General features: G+C 43.6%; 1 protein-coding gene across 3 annotated transcripts in view; it reads right to left on the reverse strand.

Moving 5' to 3' along the window:
* Positions 1-857: 857 nt before the first annotated feature.
* The window catches only part of SNCAIP (synuclein alpha interacting protein), a 372935-nt gene continuing 354432 nt past the window's right edge, over positions 858-19360 (reverse strand). For all 3 annotated transcript variants that reach the window (XM_069226977.1, XM_069226964.1, XM_069226971.1), the window contains one exon: positions 858-5229. In XM_069226977.1, coding sequence (XP_069083078.1) covers positions 5224-5229 — 6 coding nt within the window. In that variant the 3' untranslated portion in view covers positions 858-5223. The remainder of the gene's footprint in view (positions 5230-19360) is intronic.

Below are 19360 nucleotides of genomic sequence, written 5' to 3' on the forward strand. Positions count from 1 at the left end.
CTATGGTACTCATTTTATCGACGTGGACAGAATGAAAGGGGGTCTCTAAGGGATTTCACCCCTGTGCCCTAAAGATAAAACCAGACACTCCTGAAGTGGGTGCATTAGTCCACTCGGCCCCATGACCAGTTAAAAATAACGCTTGCTGTTGCCACCGAGTACATTTGCAGAGCGAAATTTGGACCTTGTGAATGTACTTTGTTAAATGGGCTACATAGCCGAACCAGGGATTATGCTTTCACGTCTCCATGACAACTGAAAACAAGAAGTTACAACTAAAACATTTATTAAATGAAATATTAAAATTGCACGGAGCCCCATGTTTTATTGGAAAGAGTGATTGCAAAGAAAGCATCCCCAAAGCACCGGTGGGGGCGCTGGTGATCGCCAAACTCATTCCAGCCAAGTGAACGTAGCTGGGCGTGGGTATGCTTTGAAACCTCGCGAGGATTTCAGAAAAGTCAACGCCACTAAAACTATGTGTTTTGCACAGGAAAATTGTAGAAACACAAATTAGAAAGATGTGCAAAACATAAAGCAAATGACAATACAGAACTTGAATACACCGGGCGGGGGGAAGGTGTCTTGGCACGGAGGCAGGGTATTTACCGAAAGGTCTGCACACTGGTTGTTGGTGAACACGGTTGCTAGACTTAACCGTGCCCAGACACCTCCCCCCCGCCCGGTGTATTCAAGTTCTGTATTGTATTGTCATTTCAGCGAACACTCCATTTGTACATGATTTGGATGAGAGCAAAACCCAGGGGGGAACTTCTGTGGAGATGCAATCGTTTCTTAAACGCCACAGCATCCGAATGAACTCAGTAAAACATTGTTTAAGTAAATAACGAGACAAATTACTTGCAAGTTTTTTAATCGTTCATTTCATTGGGATTCTCGTGCACAGGTCACCAGGTTAAAAAAACACACAATGGAAATACTGATATTTGCATAAAACTGATCAGTTTCCAAATAATACTTCTTGCAACAAGTTAGTCCCTATGATTATTGTAAAATATGTTTATAAAAACCGTAGAAACTGGAACAATTCATAGTAAGTAAGTGTCTAACAGTGACATCTATGTGTGAGCTCACTATTTTGGGTTCCGGTGGGCAGCGAAAGTATTCTGCAGAAACATGAAACAAACAAAAAAATAGGTAAAACAACACTCTTTCACTGCAAATTAACACTGTCCCCTGCTCAGGAATTTATAGCCACAAGAAAATCTGTGTCAATTGTGATTTTCACATCTGAACAAACCGTAATATTCTTGTAATGTCCTAAACATTGCTGCAGAGGAAAATGATTCAACATCTCATTCTGAGTTGATGCAACAAAATAGCGAACTGCGGTGGCTGTGCATGGGCATTTTAAAGTAAACACTGCATACCCTGTGGACACTAAAGTATGCCCCAGAATTATGGCGCATCTCAGGAACATATGCGGCCTCCACTTCGTCATGCTTTGCGAGCTCCATGGCATGTTACACTGTAGATCCACCAATACGTTTGCTATCCAATTAACGAAGACACACTGATGCCGGGGTTTGACCGATATATTCTGCACAGTTGATTGGGCACTTTCAATTCATATTGCTGTTTTAAAAATCCACTATTTTAACCACAATAGTTTTTATCTTTAAACAACTTACTGTGGTCTTAAATTTCAACAGTTGAAGTTCTCTCCAGCTACGGATCTTGGTTCATGGTCCATTGGATGCCCCCACCACCTTCAACTTGCTCTAAAGTATTCACTCGTTTTCAATATCAGGTCCTAACCATTGATATGCAGACCAGTGAGAGCACATGTAGGCGATATTTACCAAAGGGAAGGTGTATTCTATCGTTAATAACCTAGTTAAAAGACAATGACTTTATCAATGTCAGTCTATGGTGTGGAGTACCATTATGAAGACCTGAATTTCTAAAAATACTTTGTGCTATTTGGCTAACTTTTAAATAGGGTCTGGTTTTACCAGGTATTGAGCAGCCTTTGATTTGCAGCAAAGGAACTCTGACCCTATTAATCAAATTACCCTTTTTTAGGTCGATGGATCAAGAGGTGCACTTCTTTCTGGAGCTGTAATATTTGCTTTTTGAGTTTACTCCAGATAGGAATACTACTTCTTTGTGTTACATTTGTGTTTTGTAAAAAAAGAAAATGTTAAGAGCTGTACAAGCATCTTGCAAGGAATGAAGGTAGCGTACAGGCATAACAACCCAGAGACCATGTGCTGCAAAACTGCCTTTACTTGGTTTTGCCATTTTCTTACCAGAAATTCAATAAACTATTGATTTTCCATTGACACAATCATCTCACTATCTTTGTAGGAAGGAAACAAAGTTGTCACAGTTCTAAAAAGCTTTCTGACAGAAGTAGTGCTAATTGCCCCCAGGTACTAAACACAAAATAGCCAAACCTATTTGGGGGTGCATGTGTTTCCGTCTGGAAGGGGACCTCGTCTGGCAATCTGGACTGGATGACTCCTACTGGAGCAGTAACAAGACTGATGTGCATATGGTTGGTCTCTGCCTGAAGTGGCACAGTGGGTGAAAAACATCAGACTGGAATGCACCGCCAAGTGACCACTAGTGGCTGTGATTAATCCAAGCAGTTCTTCCATTACTTCTTTGTTTGCTGGGTGAAATACTGTCCACATTAAAGATTACAAAAATGTAAAGACAGAAAACATGTATGTCGCTTGACCACAGCAAATGCTCAAAAGCAATATATACTGTTGTGCTCTCATACTGCAAGCTAACAAAGGGAAGCATCTGCTTGGATGTGCGTTGTAAGTAAGAGGTTTAGGGTACTAGTGCCTGGATTCATGATGCTTGACTCAAAATTGTGTGATTCTCACTGTCTTGAAGGTACACCTAATAGTCTAAGGATTAAAGGGTGGCAGATGATTCTAGTCTAGGAAGCAGAAATTTAGGAATATATTCTGGGCTTGTCCATTTGGAGTTTGGTTAATTATCGGTCAGGTGACTGCGCCTTGGTAAAAAAGAAAACACATTTCCTCAGGCTCACATTGTGAAGAAAAACTGTAGATGTGCAGATCAGGATTTGTGACTAAAGTGAAGAGGTTATATAATTTGCCAATTTAACATGATTTTTGTCCCGAACACAATAAACGACAAAGCATTTGAAAAGGCCCCTCCGATACAGTATAATTTAAATAAATTAAGGGAAGAACGCAACAACAAAACTCCAATTCAGAAATGTATTGATTTATAAGTCACAGACATCTGGTATGACCCTAATCATAAACTGGATAATCATGTCAACCAAAGAGTTTTATAAAATTGCTACGAACAAGAAACCACTCATCGGAGTACAGAGTAAACTAAACGAGCCCATGATTAGTGTGCTCTTCTCAATCTGGGTTACAGCAGGTTTCTTTGCTTTAAGTACACCCTGAACCTTTTCCTCTGTGAAAAGAAAACAACTACCAGTTCAGATACCTTAGGTTATGCAAACCAGCAAAGATAGAGCACAGGCTCAGGTCATGAAAAGCTAGTATTATTATTGCAGAAAGTAGTAAACCTGTGCCCCCACCGATTCCAATCACAGACGATTGGCAGTGAAAGAGCTATAGACGAAATCTTAACAAGTGGGATACAAGGGTCTGCTTGCTTAAGCCATTCAAGTTAAGAGACAACGTGAAAAAAATGTAGGCTAGGCACACTTTCTCAGACGTGATTTCTACCCAGAGTTCTCAGACATGTTTGCAAACATTATTGACATATACAAAACAGTGCCATAGAAACCATATACTTAACGAGTAAATTTCAAATTAGGAAATAGAAGATGGATATAATAAAATACAACCGTGTTTATTATATATAATTAGATAGTGCACTAGCAAAAGCAGTCAAACCCACTAGTCTATGATGGCTACACTATCTGAAGAGAAAATACATCAAGATTTTGAAAGATAACTGAAAGCACGGGGTGTTAAGCAGCAGACTTACCATTAATATTAGGAAACTATCGAATCAGCTATTGATCAGCATACGTAATGGTGAAGGCAACCAGTGGATGAGTTCCCCAGAACTTTACTCTCTCGGAATTTCATGACAAAACTGTACTCTTGGTTTTTTTATAGCCCTAAACTGGCCACTGGATATACTGCCACCATAGCAGCAGCTAGGTATAGGAACATACACAGTGAATACTATTTTAGTATAGTCTATGGTAAGAAAGACTAGTTTCCTCATTCAAATGTGCTTTTGCCTTTGACTCTATAAGGTGAAATATGTTCAGGAAGAGCAGCAAAGGAGATGTGAGGGAGCTGACGTGGTAATGAGTAATGTATCAATTCTGCTGCAGATGATCACACTTTGAGTGCTTTACGGAAAGTTATTTCAATGGAAAATCAACCTAATCCTAACCTTTAGTTCAGTATCCATCCCAAAATAACATGAGACTTGCTTACCATGCCTCGCAGGAGTCGCTGGTGATGGAAAGGACACACATTTACAATATCTACCATGAGTAGCAGGTGGCTCCCACATTAGGTAGGAATGCAATTTGGTCAGAAACATGAAAACTATTTTGTCTAGACATTTTACTCATTTCCACATGTATCCATGAACATAAGCAGGTGATACAAAAAAATGTCTAGATATTTGCTATTATGCAAACAGGAATGTTCTGGGCTGAAAAATGTATGCTAATGCTTAAGCACAGACCTCAATGTGCTCCACGATAATGCTCCACCATAGCAACTGACAAGGAACAGAAAGGATGCCAAAGAAAAATATAACACGGTTCACATCACATCAATTCACAGTGTAAATGAGTGGCAAGTGCCCTCCTTGTAGACTGGCAGAAAGGGATGTTCATGCAATACAGTTAGTGGGATCTTTACCTCAACTTTGAGGAGGTTTCATTTGCTATGAGGATAATGAAAGTGGAAATTTTGTTGAATCAGATTTGTTTAAAATAGCAAAGCAGTACTTTTAAAAATGACGTTAAATGTGCAAATGTGTCTTAGAAAAAGTAGTTCCCGTGGATGAATGTAACAATATAAATTTAAGGCATCCAATGATATGCTGGATCGCTGGTGATGGGCGGGTTCTTCCACAGAGAAATATTTTAGACAGTTAAACTGCGAGACCCAAAGCGATGTAGATTAGAGGAAGAACTCCTGTTGTTCCAGCTCTTCAGTGCTTATTCTGTTCAAATATTTGTGCATCCGCCTGTTTCCATTTGTGGCGTTATGGCTGGAGAAAGAAAAAGACTGATGGTTCATACAATCACCAAAAACAGAGTTATTTTAAAATTCGAAAGTAAAGCATCACAATAGCAAATAACAAAGCACATAAGCTCAAGAAGCCTTTACAGGTAGGCCCAGGCGCAATTTAAATTACAATGGCTTAATTGACATAATTTCACACCACGCTTGCTACAAGAAATTCCCCAAATTACACCAGTGCGCCATGCTGTGTAATTACGCAGCTGTTCAAACCCAAAAATGTAATGCATTAGCCTGGGAACAAGGCAAACAATAGGAATGCGAGTGGCACTAAATGACAGATTTGCATGTCACATAATTTTCTCAAAAATGTGCATAAGTACACAAAAGCAAGTTACACAAATTTCACACACACTTCTTATTACAGGGTCTTTAGTGTTAACGACCAAAAGGGAACCGATATACAGTAAATCTACAGGCAGAAAAAGTTATTTTGACGATAATATAGTATTGCACCTGTATGAGTACGAAGATGTAAATGGGAGTGCCAGCCATTTAACCATTGCTGTGCATAGTTCTTTCCCTTCACACTTAGGGGGTCATTAAAACCCTGGCGGACGGTGTTAAAGCGGCGGTAAGACCGCCAACAGGCCGGAGACCTGGGTCTCAAGGCCGGCGGCCGTCACAATACCCGGCTTACTGTCGTGGATTTCCAGTGGTAGGAACCGCCATGAAATCCATGGCGGTTAGCACTATCAGTGCCAGGGAATTCCTTCCCTGACACTAATAGGGGTCTTCGCCACCCCCACCCTGACTCCCTCCCCTACACCCCCACCACCCCCCAAAGGTGGCAGGACCCCCTCCCCACCCGACATCACCTTACACATACACACCCGACACGCACGCAGGCACCACCAACACACATACACGCACACACACCGACATACATGCCAACATCCACACACACAGACACGCACACCCACATTCAAACATACACGCGCACATCCATACAGACATACCTACAGACATACACGCACTCATTCCCAAAACACGCAACACACCTGCAAGCATACACGCACTCACACACCCCCTCTACATACACCCACGCACACCCCCATGCACCCACACAACACCCCCCCACCTCCCTCCCCTAACGGACGATCAACTTACCTGTACCGTCGATCCTCCGGGAGGGGACGGGAGCCATGGGGGCAGCTACGCCAACACCACACCGCCAACAGAACACCGCCATGCCGACTCACAGGACGGGATTCGCTGGGCGGTGTTCTGTTGGCGTGGCGGTGGAGGTGGAGCAACCTCTACTTCCCCGCCGCCCAACACTATGGCTGTTGGCGGCTTTCCGTCGGAAAAACGACGTAGAGCTGCCAACAGTCATAATACGCTGAGCGTAAAACTGCCACCACTGGCGATCTTCAGCACGGCGGTCCCTCGGCGGTCTTGTAAAAAGACCGCCGAGGTTGTAATGACCCCTCTATTGTCTTAAAGGTACTGCAACATGCTTTTGCTTGTGCTCTGCAACCAAGTAGCATTTCCCTGCAATGATGTGATGAACTTATTACTTACCAGTAATCTTCATTACCCCGATTAGGGTTCCTCCTCGTCCCAGTTCTAACAACTAAAAAAAAAAAAAAAAAATGACTTCTCCCCCCTCACCACCTCCTATTTTGTTACTATGGTGTGGACCACAAGGTGCAACCACGGAAGACGGGAGGGAAGAGGACAGGGGCAAAGAGAACCCCTAACCGTGGTAATGAAGATTACCAGTAGTAACAAATTCATTGCCCCCTCATGGGGTCCTCCTCGTCCCAGTCCTAACAACTGAGGATATAATCAAGCTCAGAAAAAACTAGGTTGCACCAATAGAACAAATGCAATACATGTTTTTAAAACAGAAACATCAATCATTTCACTGCAACAACAAAAACCTTTGCCCAAAAATGGCCATCCAAACCATCACAAAAAGAAAGCCAATAATGATTAAGAAAAGCTTGGTGGGAAGAACAAGTGGCCGGCCGGCAAAGTTCCAAGTGGGACACATCCCCAGCCTCAGCACAGTAAGTGGAACGTGCCCTAGTTGATCTACCTTGGATATCAGGTGAAAGAGGCTCTCCCACCGCAGAATGTGTGTGGGTAATGGCCTGACAGACCCACCTACTTATGGTTTGAGTAGACACCTTCGCCACCGAACCATGAGCAATAAATAGGGAGCTTGACAACTGAAATAGTTTGCTCCAGATAAATCAGAGGGGCTCTCTTGGCATCCAGAAAAACCAGGAAAATGGTCTCCTGAGCAGAGTGAAAAGAAGCAGATACCTTAGGAATGAACTTAGGATCCAGCCTAAGAAACACACGGTCAGGGAGACGGCTAGGAGATGTAATGGCCACTAAGAAAACAAGCTTAGTTGATAACCATACAACGCCTTGACTCCTCAACAATGGCTCAAAAGGGGCATCCTGCAAACCATGGAGGAAAATGGACAAATCCCAGAAAGGAACCTCTTTATGATAGTGGGCCTCTGCAGTCTGAAACTCCTAACTAACCTCAAAACTAGGAGGGAAAGAGAAGAGAAGTCATCTCAAAAGGACTGGAAAGCCTTTATCGTAGCCCATTGAGCAGAAAGAGTACCAGGAGTCAAGCCTTTGACAAACTCATCTCGAAACAAATCAAAAATCTTAAAAGAATCAATGACCGTAGGAACCTCAGAGCAAGATAACCACCACTTAGAAAAGGAACCTGTGTTTTTTTATATGACCTAAAGGTAGACTGTCTTCAAGATGACTGAATCTCCCAAGCCACCTGAGAAAAGCAACCTACAGTCTCCAACCCTACTCGCTCAACTGAGAAGAGTAACCTAGAGTCTCCAACCATACTCGCACACAGCCAATCCACCAGACAAAGCCTCGTAACCACCTGATGAGACAGCTGTGGATTTTGTAGAGGAAAGTGTGCAAGGAAGATAAAAAAACAACCCTTGTACAGAGACAGAAAGAGAGGAAACCTATAACTCCTGGGCCAGTAAGGGGCCATCAGGATCACCTGAGCCTTCTCCATCCTGATCTCCTGGAGGACCCTTGGCAGGAGGGGAATCGGAGCAAAGGTATACAGAAATCCCTGAGGCCATGGGACAGAGATGACATCCACCATCCATGCCAGGGGAGACATGATCTCCGTGAAAAATTTCAGGCATTGAGCATTCTCTGGGGAAGCAAAAAGGTCCAGCCAAGGAACCCTGAACTCCTGTCAGACAAGGAGGAACTGAGGAGGAGATAAATGGTATTTCTCTGAGGAGGGCAAGTTTCTGCTGAGGCTGTCTGCCCAGAAATTAATCTCCCCCTGAAAGTAAACTGCAGTCAGACTCAGAATATTCTCCTCCGCCCAGAGACAAATCAGGGATGCAATCCGATTGAGGGACATGCTCTTCGTATCTCCCTACCTGTTCAAGAATGTCCTTGCAACTTGATTGTCTGTCCAGACCACCACAGTGTTCCCCTCAAGTAGTCCTGAAAGGCAAACAAAGGCCTTCCTAATAGCCATGAGTTCCCTCCAGTTCGAAGACTGTCTACTCTCCCACTGTGACCAAGGGGCATCCATCTCTCTCTGATCCAACACCCCCCACCCAGCCCTACATTCTGGCATCCATCGTAAAGAGCACAGGAGTCCGTAATTGGAAAATAACTCCCTTTTAAGAGGTTGCCCTGAACCAGCTACCACAATCGGTCTTGCACAACCTGACCTGAATGGAGAATCAACTGTTTGTAGTTCTGCGAGCTGGGGTCCCAATGGTTGAGGATATGGCTCAAAATTGGTTTAAAATGAAATGAAGCCCAGGGGACCACTGTGTTCGAGGTTGCCAAGAGACCTTGCACCCTTACCCAGCATCTTGTAGAACTCTGTGAATGTGTCAATAATCCCTCTGAACTGACTGTAGAGAGTTAATTCTGTCCATTCAGTCAAGCTCCTATAAATCTTTTTTTCTTGAGAAGAGGTGAGAGGCGAACTGGACACATTCACCAGAAGACTGAAATCCTGCAAGGTTTTTAGGACCAAATCCACATCCTGGCATGCCTTGAAAAGAGAAGCAACAGTCAACAGCCAATCATCCAGATAAGGATACAAAACAACATCTTGTAAAATTAAGAAAGCAACAATTGGAGCCAATACCTTCATGAACATGTGAGGACACGTGGCCAGCACCAAACAAACGGATTGTAACTGAAAATGAAGACCGTCTCCCGCAAACCTCAGAAAAATTTAGCTCGCCACATGTACTGGGGACAATACTGATATGCTGGGCAGATCCTAATAAGGATTTCAGATTTCTATTTTGAACCCAGTATTGTTGCATGCTGATGTTATTTGAAGCTTTGGTACTGAAGGTCATCATCATGCATGACATCTGCTTCTGTCTAACGGCAGAAATGGAGGCTTGTATTTTAAGCATGATACTTTGGCTTTCAGAGGTAGTAAGTGTGATGAAACATAAATATGAGGGGTGCTCCTACTGCCATACATGGAATTTGTTAGAGGGAGCTTGAGGAGGATGCCATCCACTCTTATGTGCAGCTCAAGTGTACTAAGCGAAAGAGAACACTGGGCTAACGTTCATTTGAAATTTGATTGGCGATGAAGTGTCAATCTATCTTTGTGCTTTTGTGACAAAGTGAATATAGCTGCCTGTGGGTGGATGACGTGAAACAGCTTGCAATATATCAGGCACCACATTTAGACTGCATGAACAGATTATTGCAGAAGATCTGCTTTAAACTGACTGAAATTAATGGGTCTGATCGCTTGTGTGTAACATCAAGAGATGGTATTCATAAGGAGGGAAGTCTGAGAGGTTTGTGGACACACAATGGGAAACCACCAGTGACACTCAAATTGAGTTGCATGTGTAGGCTGGACAAGGAGAGGTTTGGCTGAGTGCTTGAGAGGTAAAACTGTTGGCACATGCAGTGGTGGGAGGACCTTAAAATACGCGCACACATGCATGCATGCACACACACACACGTACGTACAAGAAAGGAACCCATTTTTGAATCAGCAGTAATTATGACTAAACCAGCAGCCCATTTATCAAAGGATCCTTGGTGGTCGATTTCGGAAGTGGTTTTTTAAGAGGGATTGCGGGACATAGGGCCTGTGGTCAACTCTCTAAAAGCATTCAACCTGCGTGGGTCGCATACAGTGCCCTTACTTGGTTGATTTCGACCCTAGAGACCCCAAACCAGCCTGTCACTTTTTTTTTTTTTTTTATAGGGAGGGGGCGCATGGCCCTCTACCCAAGCTATATACTGGCCTGGGACCCGGGTTAGACAGTAAAGGGGGAGGATGGCATGCAGCCCCCTCCTCGGGCCAATACTGGCCCTGAGGACCACATCCCCCAGGGTCTGGGCGAACACTAACTGGGGAGTTGAGCATGCACTCCCCTCCCCGGGTCAATATTGGCCCCAGGGACCCCACGCCAAGGGTGCCTCCTGTAGTAGACAACATTTTTCCTTGGTGTATTCCTTGGTAGGATTCTGGAGCCCAAAATGTGCTCCCTTAACTGGAAGGAGGTGGCCCGCTTAGCTGACAAGCTTGTTATCCAATACATTCTAGGCAGCTTAAATAATGAGGTGTGTTGCCCGCATGTAGGACCGTAAACCCAATTAGGAGAGCATCACCTGTTTCAAAAGTGCTTTAAAATGTAATTTGAAATTATGACATAGTTGAAAGTCTGAGGGTGCCAGGAATGGAATTCATTCTTTGAAGTCACTTGTTTTAACCTGTTTTATTGAATATGGAGGCTAATATTACAAAACAAGTAACAGTCTTTTACATTCAATTAAGCACTATAGGACATAAAATTTTGTCCGTCGTCTGGGAATATTACTAATAGCACAGAAGGAACCTAGGAGTTGAAAGGTGAAAAGGTCAACATTACTTTCTTTAAAGATACTCTAAGGGCGCCTAGCATTCTTGTAAAGGTTGTTACTATGTAACCTGTGTGATCAGCAAGAAGCACCCTTCTCTATTCTGACTTCTGGCTTAACTGATCACCTTCAAAGCAATCAGTCTCTTCTTACTCTACTCAAACATGCCTATTTTATTGACTAAGGTGAGCTGATATGGCTAACATATTAAACTGTGCCCAACGGCTGAATATGAGTTATACACTGAACCAACTTACTGACTTTAAGTAAAATAACAATTTCCCTGCAACTACTCCTAGTGTATGTTATCAGTCAAAAACAGTGAAATATTTGAGAACAGGAAGGACAACACAGTACATATATAAGAGGGTGACATGGGAAGTCAAGTGGAAGGCCCAAAACAAAATGTGAGGAAATGATAAGAGCATAAAAGCATGATAAAAGCATCAAGTGCGAGGAAAACAATGGGAAGAACGTAGGCAAATGTAGCAAAGATGGATCCAATGCGAAAGCATTTTCACTGATAGAGTTAAAGACAATATCAAATTAGAAGTAAAAGGATCAAAGAATGAAGCTCAAAAGGCCCTGGATGAGAATTCTTCTCCGAGTCCTGCAGAAACACATGCATAGTTCTGTTCCTGAATCTCATCATCTATAGGTATTCACAACAAAGATGCAAGATAGTACAAATAGTACTACCACATAGGCTATACGAATCTAGGCCACTAAGAAAGAGCCAAATGTACATGACAGTTCATGTTAGCAACTGCTTCATTTGGTTGTGACAGAATGAGCATGAGAGAGACAGAGAGACAAAGGTATAATTACATCAACAAAAGAAGGCAGAGAGACTGGAACAATCTTTTTTTCTTTAAGAGAAGTGTCAATAACACAATGAATCTATTAATCGTCATTAATCTAATCCCTGTTGTGTTCTGAGGCAGCTTTATACCCTTTATTTTTAATAGATACATGCTTTGCCTAACTCAAATGGGTTAAAAGAAGCATATACATACAAGTAGGTAGTCATGATCTGCCATGTGAAGTATTCCCAATCAACACAGATCCTACAGGATCAGCTTGGTGATTCATACAACTCTGAGTAGTGGACTGCTTGGTGGAACCTGACTTGTGGATTCAGGACAAGTTGTAGCATCTACATGGAGACACGATCAAAGATCACCTTGAGTGTTCAGCTGCTTATATTCTCCTTTTTCAGTGACTCGGACAGTTGAGATTGCTTTAACTCCTGTGAAGACACTGCAAAATCTTGGGAAGGCTATTAACTGCAAATTATCAATTAAACTGCAGGTAACCAATCCTTTGCTGTCAAGGACTTGCCACCCCTGAACATCAAGCTGAGAATAACCTTGGTACAAACTTAATATATGACCTACATTATTGGATAGATTTATCTGAAAATTACTGAACCCGCCCTCCATACAGCAGAAAGTCATAAAGGATTATTTTTGCATTTGAAAAGTGCAATCACCTGTCCAGATGGCATAAAACGTTTGCCTGGTTAAATATAGCATATCGAATTTGGGTGACGTTTGCGATCCAGATGTGGAAGCCTATTAAATCCACTTTCCCAGCCAACATTTTGTATATTATTCCTGTCAAAATGAACAGAATGCTGGATTAACACTCAGACCCAAAACTTTACCTGTTAAAACATCTAGGCCCATATTTATACTTTTTTAGCGTCGCATTTGCGTCATTTTTTTACGCAAAAGCGGCTCAAACTTACAAAATACAAAAAATGTTTAAGTTTGAGCCGCTTTTGCATAAAAGAATTACGCAAATGCAGGGCTAAAAAAGTATAAATATGGGCCCTAGGGAGTGAAACTCTGGAGGTCTCTTCTAAAATTTTTAAGGAATGATTCTTCAATCTATCTTTTCCGAAAGTGACTGAAAGATTAGTTCTAGACATACCAAAGTTTTAACCTGGATCACTTTAGATTTAATGCAGGCTGCTGACTGATTTTTTTTCTCCTCCTTGAGTTTTTATAAACATTTGCACACTGTTTTAATGGTTTAATAGATATTTTGTTTATTTGCTGCAGAATGAAGCAGTACTGTGTGTGTTATGATGCACATTGTAAATAAAACAAGCATTTACAATGCAACGGGTCTCGCGTTTGCTCATGTTAGAGCTGATCGCATTGTAAACTCCTAACCCGACTTTTCACCTATCGGGCAAAAGTGCATTTATGTACATAACCCAAAAAAGTGAAATTAACTATGTAAAGTGCTCAACTTCTGCCAAGTGAGACCGTGCTTGTAAATTAAAGAAAAAGAAGTCCACGAGCCCGATGGAAAACAGCGAGCCTCGCATGTTTTCTGTACTTGGTCGCTGCGCTCGAGGAGGGCTAGCCACCGGAAAAGGCATGACGTATGCGTGCCTTCGACTAATGAAAGCAAGCAGATTTTATTAGGCAAGCCCACCAACCAATAAAAAACACTGACGTGAAGTTGACAGGGCTCCGAGACCTTTTCTAAATACTAAAGCGTTTCGCTGCGATACGCATGCGCGAGCGCATACAACACAGGCTTGACCCTAAAAAGAACAATTGTTCCATAGACAGTAGGTGTGCATGATCTAAAAAGGACACATGTAAGAAGAAGCCAGTGTTTGTTTGAAAGTATATATGACAGAAAGGGAGCATGGGTAAGAAAGGGACCTCACCCGCATACACCGCTAAATTAACCCAGGGACCACACAGGATCTGGAAGATTTAAAACAACACTGCTCCCATGTTCCAGTTGGTGGCATTGTGCGGCTGTGTGTTGATTTTAGTTCTGCCTGGAAATGAGGAACAGAGCCCCATATAACTGCAATCTCCTAGTGTCAACATCTGTTTCTTTCTTGATCCTGTATGTGCCTTCAGATACAGAGCTTAACAGTAATCGGAGATACCACTGTATGTGCCCTCAGATACAGAGCTTAACAATAATCAGAGGTACCAATGAGAGAGAATTTCTTAAATTTTGCCCTTTTAAGAGGGAAAAAGATAACATTCCACAGAATAAGGAGGTGGGAGAGCAGTGAGGAATCTGCAGTTTGATAAAGTATCCAATAAAAAGAGCACTATCCAAGGTAAGTAACTTGTTCTTCTGATGGATACTTCTAAAAGCAGATTCTTCATCTTCAGAATATAAACTGAAGGTCTGTGGAATGGCTTAGATCCATAAGTCCAGCAGGAGCGAACAGGCAAATACCCTTCCTGTAGGACTTAGCTTTCACAGCAGTAGTTCTTTGTGAACATGTGCACTGATGCCTATGTCGCAGCCTGACCGAGATCAAGAACAGGCGTGCTACGTGCCAAAGAAGTGGTAGCTGCCTTGTCCCACGTGGAATGGGCAGTCCTTCTGGAGGCTGCTTCTGGCTAGTGTGTAACAACTTATAGTCGAGATTAAACTACCTTGACAAAGTCAATTTCTGCACTGCACATTCAATGGGCTTCGGTGTGATCAATTTGAAAACTCAGAGCTCTCCTGTGGGCCATCTGATAGATTCTCTCCTCATCTTTTGAGGAGGGACGCAGAGCAAAGAATGGTGGAAGAGTGACAGAATGCACAATGTGAAAAGGCGTTGCAGTGTTTGGCAAAAGACCATCCTGGTCCACAACATCAGTTTATCTAAGGAAAGGTGGCTCAATTGGGAGAATATGGAGCTCACTTATTCGACAAGCAAGTTAATCACAACAAGGAATGCAATCATCAAATTGAGGAGACATATCGGAGAGCTGTGCATCAGCTCAAAAGAAGTGCATGTGAGGATAGTGAGTACCAACTTGTTAACCAACGGTGGCATCACAAAGGGTCTGAGGGGAAACAAACTTTTTATAAACTTCATCACAACCGGAGATTTAAACAAGGATGACTGATCCGGCAAACAAAAATGTCTGAAAAAGCTGACAAATAATCTTTAATAGAATCCACTGCAAGTCCTTGCTCGGCCAGAAATACAAACAGGACATCTGAGAGTCTGGAATGCAACAGGTCAGTATAATGGCTGCTGTTGGAACTGGCATCTTTTGGTGTGTTTCTTCTGTCTTTCTGCTTTCTGACTGGATGTCTTTATGATAAGCTGGACTGTTTTTGCTTGTTTCTCGTCTCTCGGCACTTTCCCCACTGCTGATCAGTGCTAAAGTGCAAGTGACCCTTTGTAAATTATGATGATGATTGTTTATTCATGATTGCCATATCTGATTTACTAGTAAATCCCTAGTGTAGTGCACCATGTGTGACCAGGGCCTGTAAATCAAATGCTGGTAGTGGGCCTGCAGCACTGGTTTTGCCACCCACACAAGTAGCCTGCCGAAGGTGTCTCAGAACTGCCACTCGAGTGTCTGTGCACACAGTTTTAAATGCCGTGTTGACCTGGGAAGTGCATCCACTTGAAAGGTCTAACCCTTCACTATTATTGCATGTAAGTCACCCTTAAGGTAGGCCCAGGCAGCCCCAGGGGCAGGGTGCAGTGTATTTAGAAGGTAGGACATGTAGTGGTGTATTTTCACATGTCCTGTTTCTGAAATACTGTGCATTTCGTTTTTCACTATTGAAAGGCTACCTCTTCCATAGGTTAACATGGGGTCTGCCTTGAAACACCCTTCAAGTGCAGATTCCCATTGGATGATGATAGGAAGTTGGAGTTTGGGATCCCTGAACTGACACTTTAAAAATACATCTTTTAGTAAAGATGGTTTTTAATTTGCGGGGTTGAAAATGCCACTTTTAGAAAGAGGGCATTTTCTTGCTTAACCACTCTGTGCCTGCTTGTGGAATCCACATCTGTGTAGCTGACAGCTGGGGCCTCCTGCATACACTCTAGACAGTCACACAAATTAGCTTAGGTGTGCCTTGCATATCCTGATGGGTCTTCCTGTCCTAGAGTGGCGAGGAGCAGATACTTGCACCTGAATAGAGCTGGACCTGTCCTGCACAAATAAGTCTCCCGCTCCTAGAGAGCGTCTGGGACAGATCAGGAAAGAACTGGGCCTTGTGAGGAGGAAGGACTGCCTTTGCAATTTCCCTACTTCAAAGGCCAGAACTATTATAAGTAGTGGGCACCTGATCCCAGAACTTTAGAACACTTTGGACTAAGGAACCTGCCAAGAAGAAGAGCTTGAGAAGCTGCCAGGAGGAACTTCCACTTTGCTGGGTGCTTTGCTGTGTTGGCCTGCTGCTTCTGTCTTGGGCAGTGAAATGACTGGACTGAACTTCCTACAGCTTATTTCCTGTGTTTCTCCAAGGACTTGAAGTAGAGCTTGCCTCCTGTTGGAAGTCTCAGGAACATCAGACTTCAAGTTCATCTGCCAACAGCAGTGGGAACTGTGAGTTTTGTGCTGCAACAGAAGAAAACAACTATGAAGCTGCCAATGACACTGCTACCTGCACTATGACCATGGGGTACCGCACATCGCCTCACTTCACACTGCATTCCTGGTATCACTGACGGCAACGCTCCACTCCAACAATGACGCAGCCTGCACAGTGGCCTGTGGACACCGCTCATGAGGTACAAGAAGCATTGTTCCGTCCCACGCCGCAATCCTGGTCCACCGACATTAGCAACACTGACTCCAGCCTCATCATCCGGCGCTGCTGCTTTACATCGCCCTGTGGGGACCGCACGAAGCATCGGTCCGCTTTGCATTGCAACCTTGGGTCAAATGACAACATCGCTTCAGCAATTATGCCGTAGCGGCCTGCACCGCAACCTGTAGACAACGCACATCACATCCACCAGCTTCACATCGCAGCCCTGGTTTCACTTACGACGCCGTACTCCGTCACTGAGCCCAGACACCACTGATGCCAGCGCTCCTGACTTCACCCTCATAGAGTTCGATCTGCAACGCATGTGACTTCAAAGACCCGACAACTCCTGCCCCGTCCTGGTAGCCCCAGACAGAGCTATTGACTTCAAGGAACTCTATTTTAAGCAGATTCTTACACAATTTGTATCTTTTTAAATGTATGTTGGACTTTTTTAACGTTTTGGTCTTGTTTTACATTGATAAATATTGGCTATTGTCCTAAAACTAGTGTGGCGTCAATTTGTAGTGTTTTCACTGTATTACTGTGTGTTATGTGCAAACACTTTACACATTGACTATAGAGATAAGCCTGTCTGCTTGTGCCAAGCTACCAAGGGGGTGGGCAGGAGTTATTTTAGGTGTGTAACTCCCTTATCCTGTCTAGAAGGAAGGGTTCCTACGTGGACAGGGTGCAATCCACTGGCAGCTTGAGACTCCAATTTCAAACAGCTGCCATACCATGCCACAAACTTGTCCCATCGCCCGGAGTAAAGGGGTGCCTAGCTGCAAAAATGACATCCACAACTTTAGGAGGAAGACTGATTGCATTCAACTGCCGCCACTCAATCTCCATTTATGGTAGTGTACACTGCACAGGTTCAAGTGAAGGAGGTTGTTGTGAAGTCTGGTCTCCACCAGAAGCCAGAGTCCACTGATCTCTACCTCTCCCAGATGAGCTCTGCAGCCCAGCAGTGATGCATGCGTCACCACAGTCAGCTCTGGGTGGGGCAGGGAGAGGGGTCTGTCTGCTGCTGATCCAACTGCGGTCAAGCAGCCACAACTGCAGATCTTTTGTGGTCCCTCTAAAACCTGAATGGAATTCGGCATGTTCCACTTGTCCTGGAGCCACTGAGATTTCTGGTTTTGCTGCACAGCCCACATATACCACCTGTCATAGTTGAAGAGCTGGATGCAGCAATTCAATAGACCAAGAATCCTCAGATCTACTCTCACTGAGTTCCTGGACCAAGGCTGAAACATCGGGATCATATCCCAAATGTCCTAGACTCACTGTGATGGATGGAAGGCCCGAAATTCCAAGAATGGCTGAGACATCAGGTGTAACTTTGGTACGTTGATGAAGAACCCAAACAATATAAGGAAGCTTGCAGTCATCTATAGGTGGTAATTGGCTCATTGTGGTGAACCTGTCTTCAACAGCCAGTCATCAAGGTAGGTGAAAACAGGAACCCCCAAGCTCTGAAGGTGAGCAGAAACCCCAACCATCACATCTGTGAGCACTCAAAGGCTACTGGTGAGGCGGAAAGGAAACACTGAAAATGCTCCAGACCTACCCAGAGCCACAAGTAACATATGTGGGACTTCTGGACAGGTACATGAAAGTAGGCATCCTGGAGGTCTAAAGTAAACATCTTGTTTCCTGGATTCAGGGCAGACAGAACCTAGGCCAACATTACCATCTTGAACTTGTCCTTTCGCTAGTAGGTATCTAGAATGTTGAGATCTAAAATAGGATGAAGGCCTCCGTCGTTCCTCAGTATGAGAAACTAGCGAGAGGGACAGCCATTTCCTATTTTCAAGGCAGAACCCTCTCTACTGATCGTTTGGCCAAAACAGCTTGCATTTCTTGAAGCAAGATGGACAGGTGCTGCTCTGAAAGCTCTTCCGATGTAGGCAGATGATGCAGTGGGTTGTAAAGGAATGGTGGGAAATACCTCCAATGAACAGATCTGAAGGGCCCATCTGTTGGATGTTACATGTTACTACCCTTGGAGAAAATGTCTAATCCAGCTTCCCACTGTATTGACATGTGGTCCTTATGGCAAAATAAAGTAGCGTAGAGGCTGCTATTGTATGGGTGGAGAGTGGGAAGTTCATAGGTTTTTGAGGCCTGGGCACTGTCTGCTTCATCTCTGCCTCCGACCCAAAAAAAGCATGGTGTGCCTGTGGTGGGGGCATTGAACCTAGGTGCTGTCAGTATGTCAAACCCAGGAGTAGCTCCATAATGGACAAAACTGCTGAGGTAATTGTCTACCAGGAGTTTAGTGGTGCAAGTGATGCATTATGGAGAGGCTCTTTGAATCACTCCAAAGCATAATCTGCCTTCTTGTCAAACAGGTGAGATCCGTCAAAACTCATATCAATAAGTGATGCCAGAGAAGCCTGTGGATTTCATCTACGCATGACATCAAAGTACAACACTAGTTCCACCTGCTCTGCCCAAGAAGTCAGTAGTGCCCTGGCATATTTGGCCAAATCCGGACCATGACATATTTGGCCACATCTTGACCACCCTGTTTGGTTTAAGCCAAGGAGGTCCAAAATTCTCCACAGATTGCCAGTGAGATCCAGCTGACCGTGTCCTAGCGAGTGTGGGAATATCGTCCTCCTAACAGCAGACATTGACTGATTATAAGGTTAGCTGGCCTATGAAAA

This window comes from Pleurodeles waltl, chromosome 1_1 (genome assembly GCF_031143425.1).
Source record: "Pleurodeles waltl isolate 20211129_DDA chromosome 1_1, aPleWal1.hap1.20221129, whole genome shotgun sequence".
Taxonomy (NCBI): domain Eukaryota; kingdom Metazoa; phylum Chordata; class Amphibia; order Caudata; family Salamandridae; genus Pleurodeles; species Pleurodeles waltl.